The sequence below is a fragment of the Megalops cyprinoides genome, chromosome 10, assembly GCF_013368585.1.
Source record: "Megalops cyprinoides isolate fMegCyp1 chromosome 10, fMegCyp1.pri, whole genome shotgun sequence".
Taxonomy (NCBI): Eukaryota; Metazoa; Chordata; class Actinopteri; order Elopiformes; family Megalopidae; genus Megalops; species Megalops cyprinoides.
Genome location: NC_050592.1, coordinates 1,358,113 through 1,380,919, shown reverse-complemented (window position 1 = coordinate 1,380,919; position 22,807 = coordinate 1,358,113). Strand labels below are relative to the sequence as shown.

General features: G+C 48.9%; 1 protein-coding gene across 1 annotated transcript in view; it reads right to left on the bottom strand.

The window, feature by feature from the left end:
• The window catches only part of LOC118784909 (mannosyl-oligosaccharide 1,2-alpha-mannosidase IC), a 165,812-nt gene extending 148,371 nt beyond the window's left edge, over positions 1 to 17,441 (bottom strand). The window contains exon 1 of the mRNA XM_036539386.1: positions 15,370 to 17,441. Within this exon, the coding sequence (XP_036395279.1) occupies positions 15,370 to 15,945 (576 nt within the window). The 5' untranslated portion in view covers positions 15,946 to 17,441. The remainder of the gene's footprint in view (positions 1 to 15,369) is intronic.
• Positions 17,442 to 22,807: the final 5,366 nt, after the last annotated feature.

Sequence of the window (22,807 nt, the reverse complement as noted above, 5' to 3'; positions counted from 1 at the left end):
CACACACACACACACACACACACACACACACACACACACACACACACACAGGGCATGCAGGCATGTACACGCACACATACGCGTGCATGCACACACACGAGTACGCACACGCACACACCCACACACACAGCCATGTGCCCACACACATACACACACACACACATGTGCACACACACACACGTGCACACACACACACACGTGCACACACACACACACGTGCACACACACACACACACATGCACACACACACACACACACACACAGTACACTCTGTGCAGCTGCTTCCAGAGGAAAGAGGAGGAGGAACACACTCAGCACACACTCAGCAGCCTGGCAGGAAAGTCCCCACGTTAGGAGCAGGAGAGCGGGAGAGCGGGAGAGCAGCCTCACTCTACACACACCATCCATTATTAATGAACCCACAGAAAATTAATTTAGCACACGGGGAGGGAGAGACGAACCGCCCAGCCTGAGTCTCCCCCCAGATAACCTGCAGAAGGGAGACAACCTGACCCAGAGAGAGAGAGAGAGAGAGGGAGAGGGAGGGAGAGAGAGAGGGAGAGGGAGGGAGAGAGAGAGGGAGAGAGGGAGAGAGAGAGAGAGAGAGAGGGAGGGAGAGGGAGGGAGAGAGAGAGAGAGAGAGAGAGAGAGATGGAGAGGGAGGGAGAGAGAGAGAGAGAGAGAGAGAGAGAGAGAGGGGATGAATAAGAGAATGAGAGATGGGACTAGTGATAATCAGAACTTCTTAAGTTTAGCCATTTGTCCCTGAATCCACAGCAATGGATTTCACCAGGCACAAAGCCACAGTCACACACACACGCACGCACGCACGCACACACAGGTACTCGCGTGCACACACATGCACACACACGGTCACACATGCACCAACAGTTATACACACAGAGATCTCTCCTAGCATGCCCACACATGCAGGCAAAGACAGAAAGGGGCTCTATGCTCAGACTGCAGTGCACGTGTGCACATAAACAATGGTTATTTAATATGCTTCTTTATTAGCAACAGCAGGGTAGAGTCGACAGAGAACCCTGAGAGACAGCCAATCAGAAATGAGCGTTAGTCCCTCTGACAGCGCCTTCAGGTTCAAAGCCCGCACCTTCAAAGAGCCGGAGCAGGATTCTCTGAAGCAGGCAGGAGCTCGCGACACCCTCAGCACCTCTCCCTGCTCCTGACACAGAACGACACCCCCGCCTCTTCCCAGAAGGCAAGAGATAACGCCACCCTGTGGACCTGCTCTCTGCTTAACCTCCGGTTCATTTCACGCCTTCGTTTGTTCTGTTTCATCCTCTGCCCCTTCGGCTGGAAATGTTCACTTTTTCCCCGAAACTGAAATTGTTTACTCTCAGTCCTCTGGCAGCCTGACCAGATTCTTCCCGCAGATCATCATTTCAGCAAAAAAAAAAAAAAAAAACTTTTAGGGGTCATTACACTGCAGAGAGGGTTGCAAAATTCTGCCCCCCAGGCTTGATGAATAACATGCCTTGCGCAAATATGTTTACATAGCCAGGGCGCAATGCAATCTTTGACTGCTGATTAAGGAACATTACTTGGCGAGCTCTATTAAAAAAAGCACCACTTTGAAAAAACAATACCTTTCAATAGTGCTGGCCTCTGCCAAAAGATGATATATAGCACGTTTAATCATAATTATGTAAAAGCTTGAGCATAATTTTATAAAAGCAGTTGAGCAAAGCACTAGCGGCCAGCCAATAAATACGGTTCATTTTCACAGGAATGTTCTGGGGCTAATAAACACAACGCAGACACGGAGGATAAACCTGCTGGAACATGTTCAGGTGAGTGTGTTCACCCGTGTGCTGGCAATCCCCCCCCCCCTCTCTCTAAAAGAATGAATAAATACACAAATAAATAAAAAATTAAAGCCAACACAGTGAAAAGGCAGCCGAGCGGGAGGCTTCGGGGCCGGGGGCTGTGCAGCCTGCCCTGCTCCAGGCTCCTCAAGCACACAAAGGAGACGACGGAGGGGGAGATGATGATCTGTCCGGCAGGTTCCTTCTCTCTCTCAGTCATCCCTCATTCTCTCACTTTTCCTTTGGCCCTGCAGACCACCAGCACCTCCAGATCACCGCCTCTCCTCTTTCTCCTCCTCTGGGTAATGAGGCTCTTTCTCTCTGTGCCTCACACCATTAGCACTGCTGCTCTGAAACGCTAAAGCCCAGCGGCCTTCAGCTAATTAGAGGGCCGGAGTTAGAGGGCAAAGTCTGACACACGGACACATGCACACACACACACAAACACATGCAAACACGCAAATGCGCACACGTACACACTCCCACACACATGCATACATACACACTACACACTCTCACTCATGGAGACACACATGCATGCAGACATGCAAGCGCACACACACGCAGTGAAATTGAAAGACTCCTTTCAGGCCCTTCCTGACCCTGGCCTCCATACAGCTTCAGGTGTGCTGTCTGTGATCCTCTCAGGCTCAGGTGTGCTGTCTGTGATCCTCTCAGGCTCAGGTGTGCTGTCTGTGATCCTCTCAGGCTCAGGTGTGCTGTCTGTGATCCTCTCAGACTCAGGTGTGCTGTCTGTGATCCTCTCAGACTCAGGTGTGCTGTCTGTGATCCTCTCAGGCTCAGGTGTGCTGTCTGTGATCCTCTCAGGCTCAGGTGTGCTGTCTGTGATCCTCTCAGGCTCAGGTGTGCTGTCTGTGATCCTCTCAGGCTCAGGTGTGCTGTCTGTGATCCTCTCAGGCTCAGGTGTGCTGTCTGTGATTCCCAGCAGCCTCTCTGTCAAGCAGAAAATCCTGGCCCGACTTACCCTTCCTGCTCACCCAGCCATCTGCTTTCCATGGCCCCATCTTCCTAAAATCACACAGGGTGGGGGTAACGCTCTTCCCCCTCCCTCTCACCTCTTGAATGGGCGGAAATCAATGTAATCGACAGGTCCGTGGAGACAGGGTTAATGAAATGGCAGGAGATCAACTCAGTGTAATTACCTGGTCTTCATTACGGAGGAGTGCGTGGGTGTCAGGGGAGATCTACACCACTCAGCGCGCAACACGGGAGAAAAACCACTAACGCTTCCGAAATGTGAACACGCTTATTTTATTACAAAAGATTATATTACTCAGAGAAAAATCTGCATGTTCTAGTTCACAGTACTTAACGAAAACAAGGCTGTAATATAAACAGGTTACATTATGTAGCGCTGTGTTCCTCGTATCTCTCCTCTCGCCGGGCTTCTCTTATCTCCTTTCACATCTGCCTAACCTGAGCATAAACGGCTCCAAACACAGAAGTACGACATGAAGAAAAGGGTGTTTTTAAACGTTCCACAGACCGCTGGCAGCGCACAGCCAGCAGTCTGCAGTCTGCCGTCTGCTGCCAAAAATACCACCGTTACACACTGTAATATTTGCCTTTAATTAAAAACTGGGGTTAATTAAAGAAAATCAAACCCTCCTTTGACTCAATGCAAATTAATGCAATTAACAGATTGAGGAGATGGGGAGAAAATCACATTGGAGACAGAGATAAACTAGAGCAGCTGTAACAACCCAGATCCCAACAAACAAGAAATGACTGCAGACTGAAGTGGATCGAATGAGCTTTATTGGGCCTCTCCACCGCTACACAAACTGCATTCAGCGGCAGTAAAGGAGAGCAGACACCAGGACGCCCACCTCTCGGGAAGCAGAGAGGCCATTTGAAGAGGAGCTCGAGTGTAAGATGAGTTCAGGATGACCTCTGACCTCCACTCCACTTTATGCCATTAATAAGCCCTGAAGCTGACGTACCATTACTGCTTCCAAGGAAATAAGGTCTATGCTGGAATGATTCCTGTGTACATCAATATCACAGAATGCTCTCCCATCTAAACTCCAGTCCCTCTGTCAGAGAAAATCACCTCACTCTCTTTGTCTGTTCCCGTGAAACGCAGAATTCCCACCACTGATTTAACCTGGGTGACACCCTGGCTTCCTTTAGATTCAGACACTTTCTACATGCGAATGCAATACCACTCAGAGCGGGACGAGATAGCAGTGGATTCAGAGGTCAACCTGGGGGGGGGGGGGGTTAACCCCTGAAGCAAGGTACAAATCTGTGGCAGAAATGTAGAATGTGCACACGAAAAGCGCTTCCAAGCCATAGTGAGGACACGCAGAAGCCTTACCTTTAGGGGAATCATGGGATAGCTTAAGAGCGAGTTCATTTCAGAAATGAAACCCTTACGTCAACTTTAATTTTAAGCATGCCCATCTCAAGGAACACGAACAAAAAATTTGGAGTTCTGTTCAGAATTAATCAGTGGAAAAAAATTCTGTTTCTCCACTCTGATATTCAGACACTTTAGAAGCATCCTAGAAAGTGTTCTCTCCACTGAGTTACAGTGCAGCTTCACTGAGTTACAGTGCATTCCAGCCTTTGAAAAAATGGCACCACATGATAGCACACTACTGGACCTATTTTAACTGTGCATCCTCAACAGGAATTCAGGACACAGCATGGAGGCCAAAACCCACAAACCCCGAATGCGTGCCCTGCTGAGTCAGTGCTCAAACGGGATGAACCTTCATGTGTTCCTTGGTCAGACCTTTGCATCTCTCCATCACTCAAGGACCGAGACGCCTGAAACCTGAAAACAGGGGTGTCATCAGATTTCACCACCAGGCCAAATCTGAAAGCCGCCGTCGGTCAGGTGCGTTTGCTCAGGTGAGCTCGGTCAGGTGAGCTGTGTAATCTGGGCTTGTCACCCCCCCCCCCCCCCCCCCCCCAGGACCTCAGCAGCAGGCGATTCCAGCCCGAGTCAGAGACGGAATCCGCAGGGACAGAGACGGAAACGCAGGGACAGAGACGGAACGAGAGGGAGAGATTTCCTGCCATCCGCAGACAGGCTGGTTGTGCTGTGCTCGGCTCTTTGGATAATAGCGACCAATGAATTAATTGGGACCATCAATCAGTTCCACTCCTAAACAGCAACACCCGGTCCCCGGTATAGCATCACCTTTGTTGTTTTTCTTTTCTTCCAGAAACGAAAGGCATGCAGTTTTCTGTAGTCTAACCCCCTCCTCTGCTCCCTCTGTAAGCTGCAGAGTTCATTAACCCTTTCGCTGCTGCTCCAAGAAGAGAAACAGAGGAGAGAGTTTGAGCTTTTGCTCAAACACCAAAAGCATTTCCTTTCTGTATATACTGTTGAGTGCAGACTGGAAAGAAACAAACCATCAGCTCTTTGCACAGTTCTCCTCGTAAAGTGTCAAAACGCACACTCGCACACACATGCACACATACACACACACACACACGCACACACACACAGGCGCACGCACACACACACGCACACACACACGCACACACACACACGCGCACACACGCACACACGCACACGCGCACGCACACACGCACACACACACAGTCAACCGGCTGACTGCGGAAGGGTGGAGAATAAACCCAAAATAAACTGTGGCAACGCTGATCTTTACCGCATGAAACAGCCACAGTCACACAACCACAACCACAAGCTCTTAGGCTCACATTCACACAGAGCAAACATGACCTCAAGTCAAGAACACAGCAGAGTCAAACACACACAGACTGCATTCAAACACACACAGACTGCAGTCAAACACACACAGACTGCATTCAAACACACACAGACTGCAGTCACACACACACAGACTGCATTCAAACACACACAGACTGCAGTCATACACACACAGAGCTGTGAATCAAACACACACAGAGCTGAGTCAAACACACACAGACTGCAGTCATACACACACAGACTGCATTCAAACACACACAGACTGCAGTCATACACACACAGAGCTGTGAATCAAACACACACAGAGCTGAGTCAAACACACACAGACTGCAGTCATACACACACAGAGCTGTGAATCAAACACACACAGAGCTGAGTCAAACACACACAGACTGCAGTCACACACACACACACACTGCATTCAAACACACACAGACTGCAGTCAAACACACACAGACTGTAGTCAAACACACACAGACTGGAGTCAAACAGACACAGACTGGAGTCAAACAGACACAGCCCCGAGTCAAACACACAGCCCTGAGTCAAACACACACAGCTTTGAGTCAAACACACAGACTGGAGTCAAACACACACAGCTTTGAGTCAAACACACACAGCCCTGAGTCAAACACACAGCCCTGAGTCAAACACACAGCCCTGAGTCAAACACTGAGCTGCTATTCCTTCCACCCCTTTTTGTAGCCTCCCTCTCTCAGTCCTCCCATCTTTCCACTCCTCCCCTATAACATTAGTAGCCACTGAAAACGCCCCCTCTTCCCCCTCCCATGACACTCCGACCAAGTCAGGACGTGTCCGCCTTCCTTGTTCCCCCGCCCCTCCTCCTCACAGCTACACCCAGGCAGCACTGTGTGCCGGATCTGCACTGACACGCCCCCACAGCACAGCACGTGAGCATGCCTCCACTGCAGGGACCGTTTGCTGGGTCCCGCACCCCAGGAGTAACAGCAAAACTCTGCTGTGTGAGTGTGTGTGTGTGTGTATATGTGTGTGCGTGCATTTGTTTGAGTGTAAAGGATCCCTCTGAGTGTGCAGTTTTGACCGGAGGAAGGGCAGGATCTGTGTGAGTGTGCAGTTTTGACCGGAGGAAGGGCAGTATCTCTGTGTACGCAGGGCAATGCTCTCCCTGTAGGCTGCATGAGATTAGGCTGCTGGCTCAATTGCTTCCACCTCCCCCTCCAATAACACCTGTGGCTGATGGTGGGGGGTGTTACACAATGGAGAAACGGTTCGGCTCCTGCCACCCTGACCCTGCTTAGCTGCCACAGTGGCTCCCAGCCCACAGGTTTCTGCTTCAACAGTAATCCAGCTGTATAAATGGACACCATGTAAAAACTGTCAGTTATGTGAGTCACTCTGGATAACAGCATCTACTAAGCAAAATGTAATATAATATCCGCTGCCCACAGTGAGTGTTCAGGAGAGAAAGAGCCAAGTGATGCTGTCCATATCATCACATATGGTTTATTTCCAGGGAAGATGAGAGAAAAAGAGAGAGAGCAAGAGAGGAGAAATCTCTGTCCTATGTCTGAACATGTGAAATTTATCTTTAATTTGTCATTGTATGCTTTGGCTACGTGAGGCTCACCTCGACATGCCAATAACAGCAGTAGTTTGAATTTGAATTTGAATCTGACAGAGAGAAAGGGAGAGAGTAAGCGAGCGAGAGTGTGTGTGTGTGTGTGAGTGTGAGTGTGAGTGTGAGTGTGAGAGAGAGAGAGAGAGAGAGAGAGAGAGAGAGAGAGAGAGAGAGGGTTGTTGTATCTGTCGCGCTCTCTGGGAAATAACAGGCATTTAATTGGCTCATCTTCTATCCCCATTTCCTCTTTTTTCCACATTACTGAAGTTAAAAAGGAGGTTCAATTGCATGTCACTTACACCTATAATAATATACACACGCGCTCTCTATACAAACGTACATAATCATTAGTTAGCTGTTGGATATGATTTTCTTTGTTCTTGTCAGTAAACGTAGCCAGGGGAAATTGCCACACTCTTGCCCATCACAGAAATTCAATGAAATAAGATCAGCTCTTTTGGGCACTAATGAGCTCCAAGTACTATTACTGGCATTTGATTAGCGGCTTAATTGTGGTAATAACTAACAAATATCCTCTCCCCCGGGCTGAACGCTTCACCAGCGCTTTCAGGCCCCCAGTTAATTAAAGGTTATTTCCACCAAATGCTGACCTCAGACAAAACTATGCTCAGAAACTGCTTAAGGGAAGACTGAGATTATCCATTTCATTGTTCCAGCTAATGAAATCACATGACAGTTTTGGGAGATTCGCAGAGAATAGGGCCCTAGTTTCCGCAGCTGTGGCTAATTTTCCCAGGTACGTCTGACTCTGAGTTTGGCACTTGTCCGTAAAACGTCAAACCCGCTGCAAACAGCTGCCACCCGCCTCCCCCGGCCCCCGCCTCCTCCGCCCCCTCACCACAGCGATACCGACCGCTGCAATCGCTCGGCAGGAGTACGAGGAACAAAGAGACAGCCGTGCCGGCGAGGAGAGAGGGAGGAGGAGAGGAAGAAAAAGGGAGACGCAGGGAGCCTCGGAGAGAGACACACAGAGGGATGAAACAGAGATGGTCTCCACACCTCCCTGCTCTCGCTGCTCCGCTCCATTCAGATGTACAGCAGAATCGCTCGCCTGTTGCTTCCGGCCAGTCAGAGGGGAGGGAGAGCAGAGGAGGAGCCTGGGCGTGGCAGCAGGGCGGAAACAGGGCGTGGCAGCAGGGCGGAAACAGGGCGCTGCCCCTCTTCCCTCTCTGAAAAACCCCACCCCTATCAGACATCACCAGGTCACGCCCTCCCCTCTCTCCTGTCAGATGGCAGGATGGAGACCACGTGGCACACACGCGCACACACAAGCACACATGTGCGTACACGAACACACACATGCACACACACGCACACACACGCACACAAGTGCGCACACCAACACACACGAACACACACGAACACACATGCACACACAAAGGTTTTAGCAGGTTTTCACTGCAGAAACAGGGTGGGGGCCAAACGAGGGGGGCAGTTTTGAGCGCGTTTGGACAGTGAGGGTTAAGGTGTTTAAGATGGTGGAGGGGTACGAATTTTTGACAGGTCTGTCAGAGCAGAGCAGCACTGTGCAGCTCAACCATGAGAGGAATAAAGCTGCCCGGGGTCATGGCGCTTCCAACATGCAAAACTAATTATCCCTGTATTAGTTATACACGAAGACCAGCAGGTTGTGAAGAATCTGATGGCTGAAAATACAGGTGATTTTCGCAGAATTAGTAATTAGATTTCCCAGTGATAGTAATGTATAAGTGTATAAAGGCTCAGGCCTGGATCCTTTCAACACGTGTCCTCAGCCGTGACTCATTATTAGACAACGTCTTCTCAAATAGAGCTTGACAAGTTCAGCGATCACCAAAATTAATGGAAAGGATTGTTATTATTAATAAAAGTAACATCGGTAGGTCTTTGTTGGTGAAAATTAAGGAGAAATGATGAGTGGGTGCAGACGTCTCTGTCTGACAGCAGCCTCTTCACACACTGGCACTCTGCATTAAAGACACTGATCGGTGGAACGGATTTTTAAGGCTCCTATTTCACATCTCACCATTTTACCACAGTGTGTGCAGCTTAATTCCCCCCGGAGGAAAGCAGAGCAACCCCACAGACTAAACCCCACAACCCCCTGGTTTCCAGCCTGGGGCCTTATCTCACATTACATTACACGCATTCAACAGATGCTCTTATCCAGAGTGACTTCCAGGACAAGATAACAGAAGTGTATCCACCCAGGTTACATGGGCAACAGTGTCAGCCCAGACTGACAACACTCCCAGACCAGTGAGAGCATGCACAGCGCCATGCAAGTATCAACACTTGTGCTAACCTGAAACTGAGACAGCCTAGGATCTGTGGGAAGCTGTTTCAGGCATACAACACCGTAAATCACATATGACGCCAATAAATCACAATGTCCATAACTCACGGCAATTATACAAGCAGAAAAGCAAGAAGTAATATAAGCGTACACCACAGCATTTATACACCACAGCCCCCCCCCTCCCCTTATCTCTGAAAAGCACCAGGGTTCGAGGCCCGTACTGAGCCCTGCGATCAGAGCTAGATCTGGGGCTGCTCTTACACTGAGGGCACAGCAGGTCACTGCAGAGTCGGGTATGTTACAGGATGTGTTTGGTAAACAGGATGCATTTGGTAAACAGGCCGAGACAAGGCCACGCCCACTGAGCAAATGCACCTCTCTCACTGGCTGAGGCACAGGCGGCACGCAGCCCAGCAGGTGAGTCAAAGACCCGGAGAAACGCTCATATTTCTGCGTGCTTCGGTTTTGAGCATGCACACACACGCCTCGCCTTCTGCTAGGCTCACACAGGCCTCTGCGGGCTCTCCCACCCGCAGCCCCGCAGGGCTCAGGCCACATTAATCTCACGTCTGAGAATTAGGGCCGTTTAAGACAAATTACTTTCCATTTCCCCGTGTTGCCTTTCTTCCTCAAAACAACCCCCCACCCCACGCAAACCTCAAAAGACGTCCAAAGAAATGAGGGAACAGCTGTTGTGATCATGGATGTAAATTACTGGTGTTTAGGCAGCTCTGTTGCTGCTTAAAGGCGAGAAGCAAATTACACCTTTGCGGCCGGCGTTACCGCCAGTCCTACTCGCACCCTCTTAGTTACGGGTCTTTTCCCTCCACACAAACATTCTGCCATTCCAAGGCTCCCAGAGACTGTCCCCAGGGCAAACAAGGCAAGGTAATCTAGTCCTGAAATCCTACCTCTCGCACACACAAACACACACACACACACACACACAGCTCTTAAAAGCATATCTCTGGCGAGCCTTGCCTGAAGCTAGCACCCCCTGAATCAAAGGAGAAAAACAGCTCTAAGTACGAGAGGAAGTGTCCCAGCGCGACTCTGCTCCGTCGTCCTTCCTTTCCCCTCTTCTTCTGCAAGCTCACTTCCTTTTGTCTTTCCCTGTGCTGCTGGGAACAGGAGGCCCTGACAAGGAGCAACAGGAGCGCAGACACCTGGAGACGGGCAGGCCACAGAGGGACGGGGCACGGCCTCACAGCCGTGCACATGCTGGGAAACCTGCAGTTACACGCAGACAGCGCTGAGACACAGTGGCATTTACATGCTCCAACAGAGGGACTGAGGAAACCTGGAAACCTCGCACTACTGCCTACTGAAAGACAACTTGGCCTCTGGCCGGGAGGCCTGCTACGACCCAGGCTTTCTTCCCCAGAACCCCCTACCCACCAGATTGACCTAATCACTGCTGTGACAGGACGGACTGCTGCTGTTGGGAGTCCGATGTGTGACCCTGCAGGACCTGCATAACTCTGACAACACTGACCCAAAAGGACAAAACCTCGGTGCGCACAAAACCAAGGCAAACCAGCGAGCAGGGACACGTCCTCTGAATCACACACACACACACACACACACTATGAGGAGTACTTGGACTCTTCGACCACAAGTTTCTATTCCCCATCCTCAGGGGGGGCTTTTTCCTGGGATTTTCCACCAGCCAACAGAGGTCAGCCGTTTACCTCGCCCCCCTCTTCCTGTTTACACCCCACCCGGTCCGCCCCCTCACGGGCATACTCGGCAGGCCCCTCCCACATCCTGCTACTTACAAACCTGCAGCTTACAAACTGCCATCATCATATTGCAGCATATTCAAACAGAAAGATTAATCATATCCCTGAATGATCCCAATTTACACTGCAATCCCAAGCTTCCATTCACCAGCACTGATGAGGAAGAAAAATTGGATTTTTAATTAATTAATTTTGCTCTTGATTAATAACCATTTGTATCCTTACCTGAGAAAACAACTCATAAACACACAGTCAAATATTCTGTGAGTTATACAGTTTTACATACAGCATAAGGTAAACCAGACAGATAACTCAAAGTCTACAGGGGGCTTCTGAATCATTCTGGAGTAACATTCCTGTCATATGAAGTCACAGGAAAGTAGCAGCCGCTGGTTACTACGAAAACAGCAAGAAGAGCAGGGAGAAAGCAGAGAACGTTCAGTACGGTTCGCCTGCTGCCCCCGTACCCTGCGTCTGAGGATTACACCCACCCCCGGCTGCTCTTTCCAGTCAGGACTAAACACACAAGCTGATGTGGCAAGAACATATTGATCGACCGCCCCGAACGCCCCCAGTGACCGCGGTCCAAGGTTCCAGCCTCGGCCTGCCCACCTCCACCTACATAACCCCCCACCAGCTCACATCCCTGCATATCACTGGCTACACACAAGGCCACACATATGCACTGCTATATATATATTATATACTACATATATGTATATATATATATATATGTTTATATATATACACAGTATATGTGTACATAGATAAACATGCAAAAGCATGGCCATACACACATGTATGTGTGTGTACACAGGAATATACATGCATGCACATACATGCTGCTCCACCCACATTTTAAACAGGAGCTTATATTCCACACACTAAACCAGCCTGATGTTTGCGCATGGGCACAGGAAACAGGAAGGAGAAACCCAAAGCACATGAGCTCAGACACGATCCTAACACACCAGCACCACAGCTACCAAAGCCACTTCCCCCACTACACCACCACTGTCCCACAATTCCCCTGTCTGCGACTCCCACAGGTTGGATTTGTCTTAATACCAAAAGTGTTTCCTGTAGTAAAAGCTCTTATTCAAGACCCAATGAGGCAGCAACATAACCAAGCAATAAGGTAATGAGCCGTGCCATTAGATGAATAAAACAAGAGAAGGAAGCCCTACACCTCAGCCACTGGGGGGTGTAAACTCAGAGAGGCCCAGGGTGGACAGACCAGGCCCTACATCACAGGAAATAAGATAGCGGCCGAGTGCTTGGCCTGCCCTGCAGGGTGCCTGAATTCTCCTGCTCAGAGCCCATGCAACATTAAAATCCCATCCGCCAGGTCCTTCTGCTCTTGCAGGGCTCAGAGGGCCGGCACTCCCCTCTGCACCACCCCCCACTCCCCCCTCCGGGAGGGAGACAGACCTGCATTCAGGCCGTCCCTTCCACACAGCACATTACATTAGTCACTTAGCAGATGCTCTTATCCAGAGCGACTCACACAGCTTACAGTTTTACATGTTATCTGCGTATACAGCCGGATATTTACAGAGGCAATTCTGGGTTAAGTACCTTGCCTGAGGGTACAGCAGCAGTGCCCCAGTGGGGGATCGAACCATCAACTTTTCGGTTCTGAGCTCCGCTCCTTGCCACTCCGCCACGCTGCTGCCCATCACCCCCACCCCATCCCTAAAGCTGGGAAAAGAGGACCACGTCCATCTAAGGAGCAGGTCCACTCAGAGCTCCTCTCTCTCCTTTTTGGTGCTAACAAACAGGCAAAATAAAAAGGCGAGTATGCTTCCGCCTGGAGTCCAGGACGGCAGGGGCAGCAGGAGTGAAGGAGAGTGAGCCGATGCCGTGCAGGCCTGCTGACGAGCACACGGCAGAGTTTACCGCCCCTCCAGGGGACCAGCCCACGGGACCGGCTCCACGACACAGACACACACAGCTCCCAAAATACAGAACACGCCTGGATTTCAGCCAAACAGGCTGGCAGAAAGGAATCCGGTGAAACAACAAGCTAAAGGAGAAAACAGTGGGCTAAAGACGGCCACAAAAACAGGCACTCATGTGCAGAACACTGACCCGCGGCCAGAGGCCCAGGGCTGCCGCCCCTCTCACTCCACACCGCTGATAAGAACTGAGACAGGCTGCACAGGAGCACATTTCGGGTCTGTGACCACATAAAAAACAACAACAAATTCATCCCTAACAGTCAACCCAACATCTTTAGGCTGGACAAAAGATCAAGTTGATAAATGCTAATTTTTAAGAAACAACATCAAATGAGTCTAAGAAATCACAGCATAACATTTTTTCTCTCCGTCGTAGGGGGATGCGTGGTTCTGACTACAAAGTTATTTCGCGGCGCCTTCGTGACCTCCAGGAATCCAGGAAGTGCATTTTTGAGGCGGTGGGAGAAGGCGGAGTAAGCAGACTCGACAGCATCCTGCAGCCCTGTCACCGGCGATGTCTCAGAGCTCTCTCAGAGCCGCAGACCGTGTCTGCTCCTCTGCCTCGCTTCTTCCCTTGCTCCCCCTCAACTCAAACACGGCGAGACGTGCACCCGCTGTCGGCAAGACACCGACGAATTCCGCACGGAGAGCAGGGGGGCAGCATCGTTACCGCAGGAATCTGACAGGGCTGTGAAAAGCGTGTTCCTCCCGAGCAGTCGCTCTCCAGCATTCAGCCCCATTCGCACAGCGCTTTAATTACACCGCAAACACCAGGCGTCAGCACGACCCCGCGATCGGCGTATTGTCGCACTGCCTGTTCATTCACTTTCACGGCCTTAGTGCAGGCAGGTGAAAACAGCACCTTCCGATATATGTATAAATAGCCGACAATTGATACACGCGTATTCCAAAAATTCAAAATATTCAAAACAACATATGCATAATGCGGCCATTTGATATTGTATTGTGTTATGACAAATCATCAGAAATCTCTCCAGAAGTGGAATGAGGTGAGACCCCGACACGGCCACGCTACGCTCGCAGGGAGAGGCTCTGCAGTCAGTCACACCGCCAGGTGAGGCTCCCTCAGAGTTTCCGGGGGAATGTGCAGTTATCTCAAGGGTTTGCCAGGACGTCAACAGAGGCACGGACGGGCCGTGGGCCGGGTGCGTTTAAAGCCCACGACTGCTCCTCAGGCCAGGTGAACAGCAGTGCGTGGTGGCAGGGAACTATTGCAAAGCCATGCCTTTCCTGGAGGCAATGTCCGTCTGGCATTTGATCCTTCCTCTTTCATTAAACTGAATTCCGCACACACGGCAGCGAATTCGAATGACTTGTCAGAGGAAGGTGCAACACATACAAATGCACAGTATTCCGTTTTGTGTTCTGTGAATTGTTTCCCTTTTAAAACGAGGATGGGGACATTGTTCCTTGATGTAATAAATATCGACAACCAGATTCTCACGAGCTCATCCTTTGCACTAGCTGCCGGGCGCGTGTTCTGCAGCACGGGGTAAGTTGACACTCCTGCGAAAATGTGTCCCAGACCTTTTCTGTTCCGGGTATTAATTCAGAGGCACGTGTTCAATTTGTTATATCTGAATGGATTCAAGAGGGCTGTAATGACATTAGACGTTGGGAAACTGGTGAATACGAGAGCAAATGAGTTTCAAGGATTCTTGAGCAACCTCATTGCTGCGGCAGACAGCCGAGTCAGTACAGAGACCCTGGAAAACACACAACTTCGCCAATCGTTTCATTTAAAAGACTTTCAGCGTGTTATCCGGCTCATCTGTGCAGCCAAGAAGTCGAACAAAGCATTACAACGACCCCATTTACAGTTACCGATATCTCTTCAACTGCCCTTTATGTGAGGGTTTATGTCACTTCCGAATGTACTCTTATTAAAACAGAAATAAGTTCAAAGGCCGCTTAGCATTTTCCCAGCAGGAGGAAACTCAGCTGAGCGTTATTCGCATTGAATTCCACGCTATCTGGTTATGTATTTCTTCAGAGTTAGTGTGTAACGTAGACTGTGATTTTTGGCAAGAGTGGTGGGTGTTTAAATGATCGTGCACTGAAAGGTCTCCACTGTCCAGCACCCCGCGTAATTGAGACATCAGAGAGCCCTCGGGTTGACAGCTCAGCGCGTCACGGCGTCAGCCGTTGTGCTCAAACGCTAATCTCGGTGATGATGCAAATCAATGTGTTAACAGCGCTGTAACCTACCTCTTTGACTTTATCTCGACGCTGCTGAGTCTGTAGATCGCTCGGCTTGCCTTGCTCGGTCCCCAACGGCGGTTTCAGCAGACATTTTTTAAACTTCTCGTAATCAAAGGCAGCTCTGTGCTCGCCGTGCCTGGCGGACGCGGTCTGCTTTTCGGATCCAGTCGCAGCCTTGCCCGGCTCATCTTTAGATCTCGCTTGATTCCAGTCCTCTGGTGATTTACCTGCGGCCGCTTTCTCTGCAGTTCTCGCCTCGTAGGTGACGGATGGCTTGCGACTCATGCTTTTCAGTTTTGTACTCGTCTCCCCTCTCCCCGGGGTTATCCCCCTGGGGTGCTCCTGGTCCCTGTTTACCTTTTTTGTGTGATCCCGTGCTCCGTTCTCCGACCCCACCGTTACCGCCTGATTTTCTGTTTTTGACAGGAAAATCCGTTTCAAGCGAACAGAGTCTGGTAAGAAGAACAGGGCCCCGAAGCAGAGAGTTACCAAGCCCGACAAGAAGAGTAAAAAAACAAATTTCTGAGATAAGCGGAGACCCATACCCGATGCTGACACGCCGGGTAACTTTCGAAAAAACATTTCGTCTCTAGCTCCAAATGACTGTTGATAATGTATAGTTACGGGTGTGCACGTTCACATCCACCTCCTGTTACTTCTGTTTGCCTTGTTGCATGTATGAAAAGTTCATTCGCGAGGGTCTTTGAAATGCACCCGAGAGACGCGTTATTAGCTAACACAAACGGCGGCGTTCTTTATGCTGCTATCGATCGAAATTACACAGGCCTAGGTTAAGTCTACAATCTAGAAACCAAACATGACATCGTTAATGATAATACTTGCATTGCGGATGCACTGTAGTTTTACATAGATCCTCTAATCAAAATATGTGTAACATATTTCAGAACGGCTCATACGAAAATGAAAGATAATGATATAAAGCTGTTCTGCCCGCGGTCAGTTTCCGTATTACTGTTACGTCCTCACAAGCTAAACAGGCTGCTCTGTAGTACTGCTAACTGGTAACAGAGCAGACGCTCGAAATGCACCCCGTTCTCCAGGTTGCAAGTAACATTAGTAATAAAAATTAAATACGTGTGCACCATCATCATCTGCTACACGCATATTACCAGTTTTGTTTACGGAGCGGGACTGTCGTTTCCGTACAGCTGGTAACAGAAAATAGCATGCATCTATCACAGAAACTGAATAAAGTTTATTTCCGCTACTCGCGACTGGGAGGTGCAAATATTGTCTTTTTAAAGATAACAGACCGGTAAAAGCAAACGCAGAGCATCCTCCTCGGCGGCTGCGTTCAATCCGGTCCCGGCGGCATGTAACGACGGAACAATGCAGCAATTCTACCAAGAATTTGAAATCAAGAACAGCATCTGGGTCTGTATCCTGGAGGATGCGTTAGCCAGTAACAAAATGTGTATTTATTCATGGAGCAATCCAAGTATTCGCAGAACTATCGCATCGGCTTTTCTCTCATCCACGTTTTGTATTTAAACACACGGCAAACTCCATAATGCGTGAAAACGAGAAAGGATCGTGCCCCACACAGAGCCCAAGTTGTTAGGGCTTCAAAAAATCCGGAGAATGTACGATTCAGTCATCACCAGGAATGCAATCCTATCAAAATACACGGTGTCTTCCTCTCCCGTCTGCCCTCTCAGGCGCGCTCTCGCTCTCTGCTCGCTCTCTCACCAGCGCAGGGGAGAGAGCAAAAATACAACATTGGGTGAAACGAACAGCGTTGTAACTCCGAGTAGGCAGGTCTGTCGGTTGATGGATTATCACAACAGCTTATCAAAACATAGTTTGGCTATACGAACTCGTGCAAAAAAAACGAAAGGAACACGGAGAACCGCCTCTTGCACCGAAATGCTGCCTTCTGGGCGGTCTAGTCAAAACGTGTTTGATGATCAGAAGACACAAGGACTGAGAAACGTTTTTTCAGATGTAACGCAGCACCAGATAATCTGTGTAAGTAGGTAGCGATACGTCCATCGTGTGGCCTGATTTGGTACACCGTTTAGTGCTGTGAAATCCTGCATGCTTTACTCTGTCTAACGCTAGCTCAGCGGCGGGGAGCGACACTGCTGCAGAAAACCAGCTCTGCTTGTGACCATTTCTGCTACAAATGAGCTACATTTTTAAACACAAACGCAGTCTTTTGTTGTAGATACTATGGCCACAACAATGCGCTCAAAGAGTGTCACAGTAGCTCAAGTTTTCCTTTTTGTCAATGCGCTTATTAAAATGCTAAATCTGACTGTAATGTTTAAACATGATCCAGATTATAACTTTATTGAAGATATAGGTACAAACTGCTAGATATCATAATGAAATAAATCCATACGTCTTATTTCAGATTGCTGTAGAGTTCGTGCAGGGCGGAAATATTTTAGGAAATAGTAAAGGAATATTAATTTGACTTCAAATGACTGAAAATTTGATTTCGAAGCATTTTTCTTATGACTATGGCTGTATTTATATACACGATTCCGAGAGAATATGTATGATTTTGGTTACATATATATATATAATTTAATACTGATTCAGTATAGTGATATAATGTTTAATTTGCGCAAACAGCCCCCCGAAACTTGCTAAGGGGGTGATGAAAAACAAGCACACCGTGAAAATAACCTCTTTCTTTCAGTCCAAACGGCGAAGATGTGGGAGCGGACCTGGTCAGACATTGATGTATGGGGTTTGCAGAGATACAGTTTACTGGAGTAAGCTGCCAGACGGATCCTGAGTTGTCTTATTCCGCAGGTCACCAGGAAACAAACACAATTTAAAACGTCCATTCGGCCCGTGACATTTGGACAGTCGGCGTGGTGTGACGGTGACGCTGCTGGACGCACGGGGCAAATGACCCTCTTTGTATTCTGAGAGCCACTCCCCTCCACCCCATTGATGACAATGTGATTTCAAGCTTCGTTAATTATCTAATGCTCCATCCCGTACGGGGGCCGGCCTCTCAGATGCCACCGGCGCAGGGGATGCTCCGTTCTGCTGACGCCTCCCTCTGACCTGCAGCGCCGGGTTTGCTTCCACGCGAAGGGAGTTAATTGATCAGGATGTGATCGGAAATGGGAAACACGGAGGAATCAGGCAGAAATCTCAGAAACTTTGAGGAAAGAAGGGTACGGCCGGGCTGGCTCTACTCCTAGGCGGGGGCACTGAACCGGGTCTCTCTCTCTATCTCTCTCTCTCTCTCTCACACACACACACACACACACACACACACACACACACTCATCTATGTGCAGTGACACCCTCTACGGCCCCTGGCAAAGACACACTGAGTCAGGGTGCCGCTGGAGCGCAGAGCGAGTTTGTGAGGAAAGAGCCTAATTCATCGCGAGCAGGAGCGGAGCTGGAACAAAGGATTCAGTTTTACGGGACGGTGGCCCTGTTATTCAAACTCCGAGATCACCACCAGGATATCGCACACAGAGCGCCCCCTGGCGGAGGGATTCTAACTAACATCACAGAGAGACGATCCAGTGCTGCGTTAGTGCGGGAACGCCACAGTGTCAGAGGCGAAGCGGAAAAAAACGGAGAATGATAACAGTATGTTCGTGCAGACAGGAACAGGGGCGATGGATGTGGGCACTGACTGTCTGTGCTGTGGAACTCCCCTGGAGGCAGAGGAGGGTGGACAGGGAAAGGCCAGACCTGCTGGCGAGGCTTCAGTCCGCCTGCAGGAGATAAACTCCCCCGGGAAGAGATGCAGGAAGCAGCTCACAGCAGCTCAGAGACGGACAGAAACTGAGTAACTCTAACTCTGCACAGCTTTTAAGCTTCAGTAAGATCGCGGGTAATTTTAGCAGCGTTACAGGACAGCGGTCCGAGGGGCCAGCTACACTAAAACCAGACGCTGAATTTAAAAGAAAACTGTGTGTGAATCGGTGTCTCAGTCAGGAAGTAGATATACAATTACCTGTCTCTGTCCGTGACCGCTGCACTCCTCCATTTGAGGGATGCTTCTCAGTGATCTGTCCATCTTAAGACATACTACCACCAGGAAGGCATGTGCGGAGCACCCCCAGCTGCGTAAATCAGGGCTGAGTATTCCGGCGTGTTCCGGCCAGACTCCGCAGCATGAGAGATCGACAGACTCAAAAACAAGAGGCTGTTGCACAGGGAGAGCATTGATCTGACACAATAAATTACCAAGCGCTGCTCTATATGTCTTCCCTCATATCTGTTTGGCAGTCTTTACATAACCCAGACATCCCATGCGGTACGCCGGTGCTCCCCAGGGGAATGGGGGGGTCTCAGGGGACCCCCACTGATGCAGGCATGGGGGGGTGCACTCTCGTTCCCTCCAGCAGGGGTGTGTCCCATCAGAGCATGTAAATGCTGCCTCTTCTCTCCGTCAGAAACAGCTCAGGTGTGATCATGAAGATATGATTATGAAATGTTGCCTTTCCCCTCTTCATTCTTCCCTCTCTGATTGGCTGTTGGATACTCCCTTGAGTGGTGAGTGAACGGGAGGCCTCTGATCCAGACTGTTTGGACGCCAGTGCATCACCAGGGTTAGATCAGCGCTGGCATTTACATGTGTGACCAGGTGAAGAGAGAGAGGGGCTGGAGTTTGATGGGAAGAGCATTCATTTTTACATTAATGTTGCACAAAGGCACCGAGCTGAGTGTGGCACAGAAAGGCAGGGGGCAAGTCACCCTTCAGCCCTGTACAGTGTCACTGCATTGTAACCTCGTATGTTCTGTATCGACGTGTTTCCTGGAAGCGTTCACCTGCTGTGACCTCAGCCGCTCTGGCCTGGGTGGGTGTGCGGTGTGGGTAACCTTTCCTAATGGCTCAGTCGTTTTAGTTACATCATCCTTTTATTGCCTAACTTAATTATTGTTTAGTTTGTGTTTGGAGAAGGTGGTGTGTCCTTACGTGTTTTGTTTGTTAAAATTGTTTTGTTTGGTCGGGGTACCATGAGGGCCCTGGTCCAATGCCTGCTGCAGGCTGGCCAAGGCGTTCAATTTAATTCATTCTTTTGCCCTCTGACCTTGAGGTAACTTTCTTCTCCCCCATATTTCTCCTTCCTTTGCTGGTTATATCTGCCTCACCTGTCTAACATTTCTCTCTCTAGCTCTAGCACGCGCTATCAGTACCTACCAGGAATAAATTATCATACACTGCCTACCGCTCCTGTTTGAGATGTGGACTCACCCCGAAAGAAAATGTGAGTACCTGATGGTTTGTAAATATGTTTGATGAATAACATCCTCCTAATGGCCTTGAGACTGCGTGTGGTTTCCTTTTAGCTGGGTCTGGCTGTAACGCTCGGTTGCTGGGTCAGTGAACAGTTGGGGCTCTTAAATTGGACGGTGCTGAAGTTCCCCAATAAATCAGCCAAATTGATCCACTTTACTGTGCATTTGTTTGTTGGTTGTTTGAGTTTCTGTTGTTACAGCCATTCGTCTGCTTCAGCTCTGTCTGCACCGTGGTGTTCATCTCCAACACGATCAATCCACTGCGTTGATTTAGCACATTGCGAGGGAATAGACCTTTTCCTTAATCAACCCCCCCACTTTTAATTAAAAATAAACATTATGCAAGCGTCCGTTTCCTACCTGTGTTTCAGTGCCAGGCTTCAGAATGCAATCTCCTCTCCGCGCTCTCATGCGCCTCTGTGGGTTGTAAAATACATTAACATTCAGTAAATAGCTGGACTCATGCTGGAATTGTGCTTTGCTCCGCACCTCTGTCTGGACTCCAGTTTTTTATCATCTAAGAACAGAAGGTAATGATGGGAACTGGCCTGTCAGCACCGTGTGGTGGCTGTGATCTGTCTGGCGTGGGTCACAGTGCGAACCAGAGCGCACACACCCGGGGAAGAATCTGACGAAACCACAGTGAAAGCCGTCTGAATGCATATACATGCTGATGGTGCTATACTGTCACACGGCACAAACCTCCCAAAAAATTATATAATTTTTTGTGACCAAATTTCACTGGTTTTCAAGGGCAACAGGTGGACAACAGTGACGGCAGAGGGACTGGGCATGAGTCAGATATCAATAAAGACAAAACTAATAATTATAAATAAAGAATAAACCATACAAAACCCAAAATAAATAAATGGACTGAAGAAACCCTGTAATGATGCACCACACCCATCTATCCCATTCCTAACTTTGTCTAACCCCAACTCACCCTAAGAACCCACCTGCAAAACCCCAAATTTCTTCCCTCTCCCTCCCCTCCAATGCCCCACAATCCCTCCCCCTCTGTCCTTGGTGGGTTATGGGTAGGTTCCATCTATCCCCATGTTTTTGGCCTTCCACCTGGTGTGTGTGTGTCTGTGTGTAAATGTGTGTGTGTGTGTGCGCGCGTATGTGTGTGTGTGCGCGTATGTGTGTGTAAATGTGTGTGTGTCTGCGTGTGTGTAAATGTGTGTGTGCGTGTGTGTGTGTAAATGTGTGTGTGCGTGTGTGTGTGTGTGTGTGTAAATGTGTGTGTGTGTGTGTAAATGTGTGTGTGCGTGTGTGCGCGTATGTGTGTGTGTGTGTGCGTGTATGTGTGCGTAAGTGTGTGTAAATATGTGTGTGAATGTGGCTGTTTGTGCTCAATGATAAAATAAAAAACGGTTCTCGTAAGGGCTGAGATTCTGAATGGAGTGTCTCAGCCGGCTGTCAGTGTTTCCACTCCCGAACGAGGGTGGTGGAAAGAGTGAGAGGTGGTGCGTGCCACACTGAATTCATCAATGTCAACAAATCAGTCCACCGCTCATCGATCACCGGGGACGTCACAAAATGTCTGGCACTTTTAATTACATTTGCATGCCTGACTTTGACAATGCCAAGTCTGTAAAGATGGATTCAGAAATTTAGCATAGTCTCTTCTCAAATTACATAAATGGCATGTGTCTTGCAAATATGTTGCAAATCTCCATGGTGACACATTTCACTAACCATTCCTACGGGTTTTGAAATCTGTGAAGAGCATAAATCTATATTTAATTAGTTACACTTAAATAGCTGTTTCTGAGTAGCCTCTTAGTATTACTGATCATATGTTTCTGCTGTAAATCATATACATTCATATACGGTCAGCAAACAACTATACTTTTTTTGGAATGTCAGGTTTTTTCCAGTCTTTAAAATTGATCAGTTCTACCAACTAAACAATGAAGTAGTTTTGCTTACTTTCATTTTTTTCATTCTTTAAAGAGAATGAAAGAATTAAAATGAGTTATCTTTATTATTTAAGGGTTTGTTTGAGATTCTGATGAGGTTCTAATACAGAATCCTTGACCACTGTGAATGCCTGACACTCAGGTCCAGCGTTTGCCTACACAGAAGGTTTAACCTGTTTTGTTGTAGGTACAACTTTTCTAGAGGAGAAAACGCACTAATGACTAGATATCCATTTGACATTGTTCATTGCTGTGAGGTGATCTGGGACAGA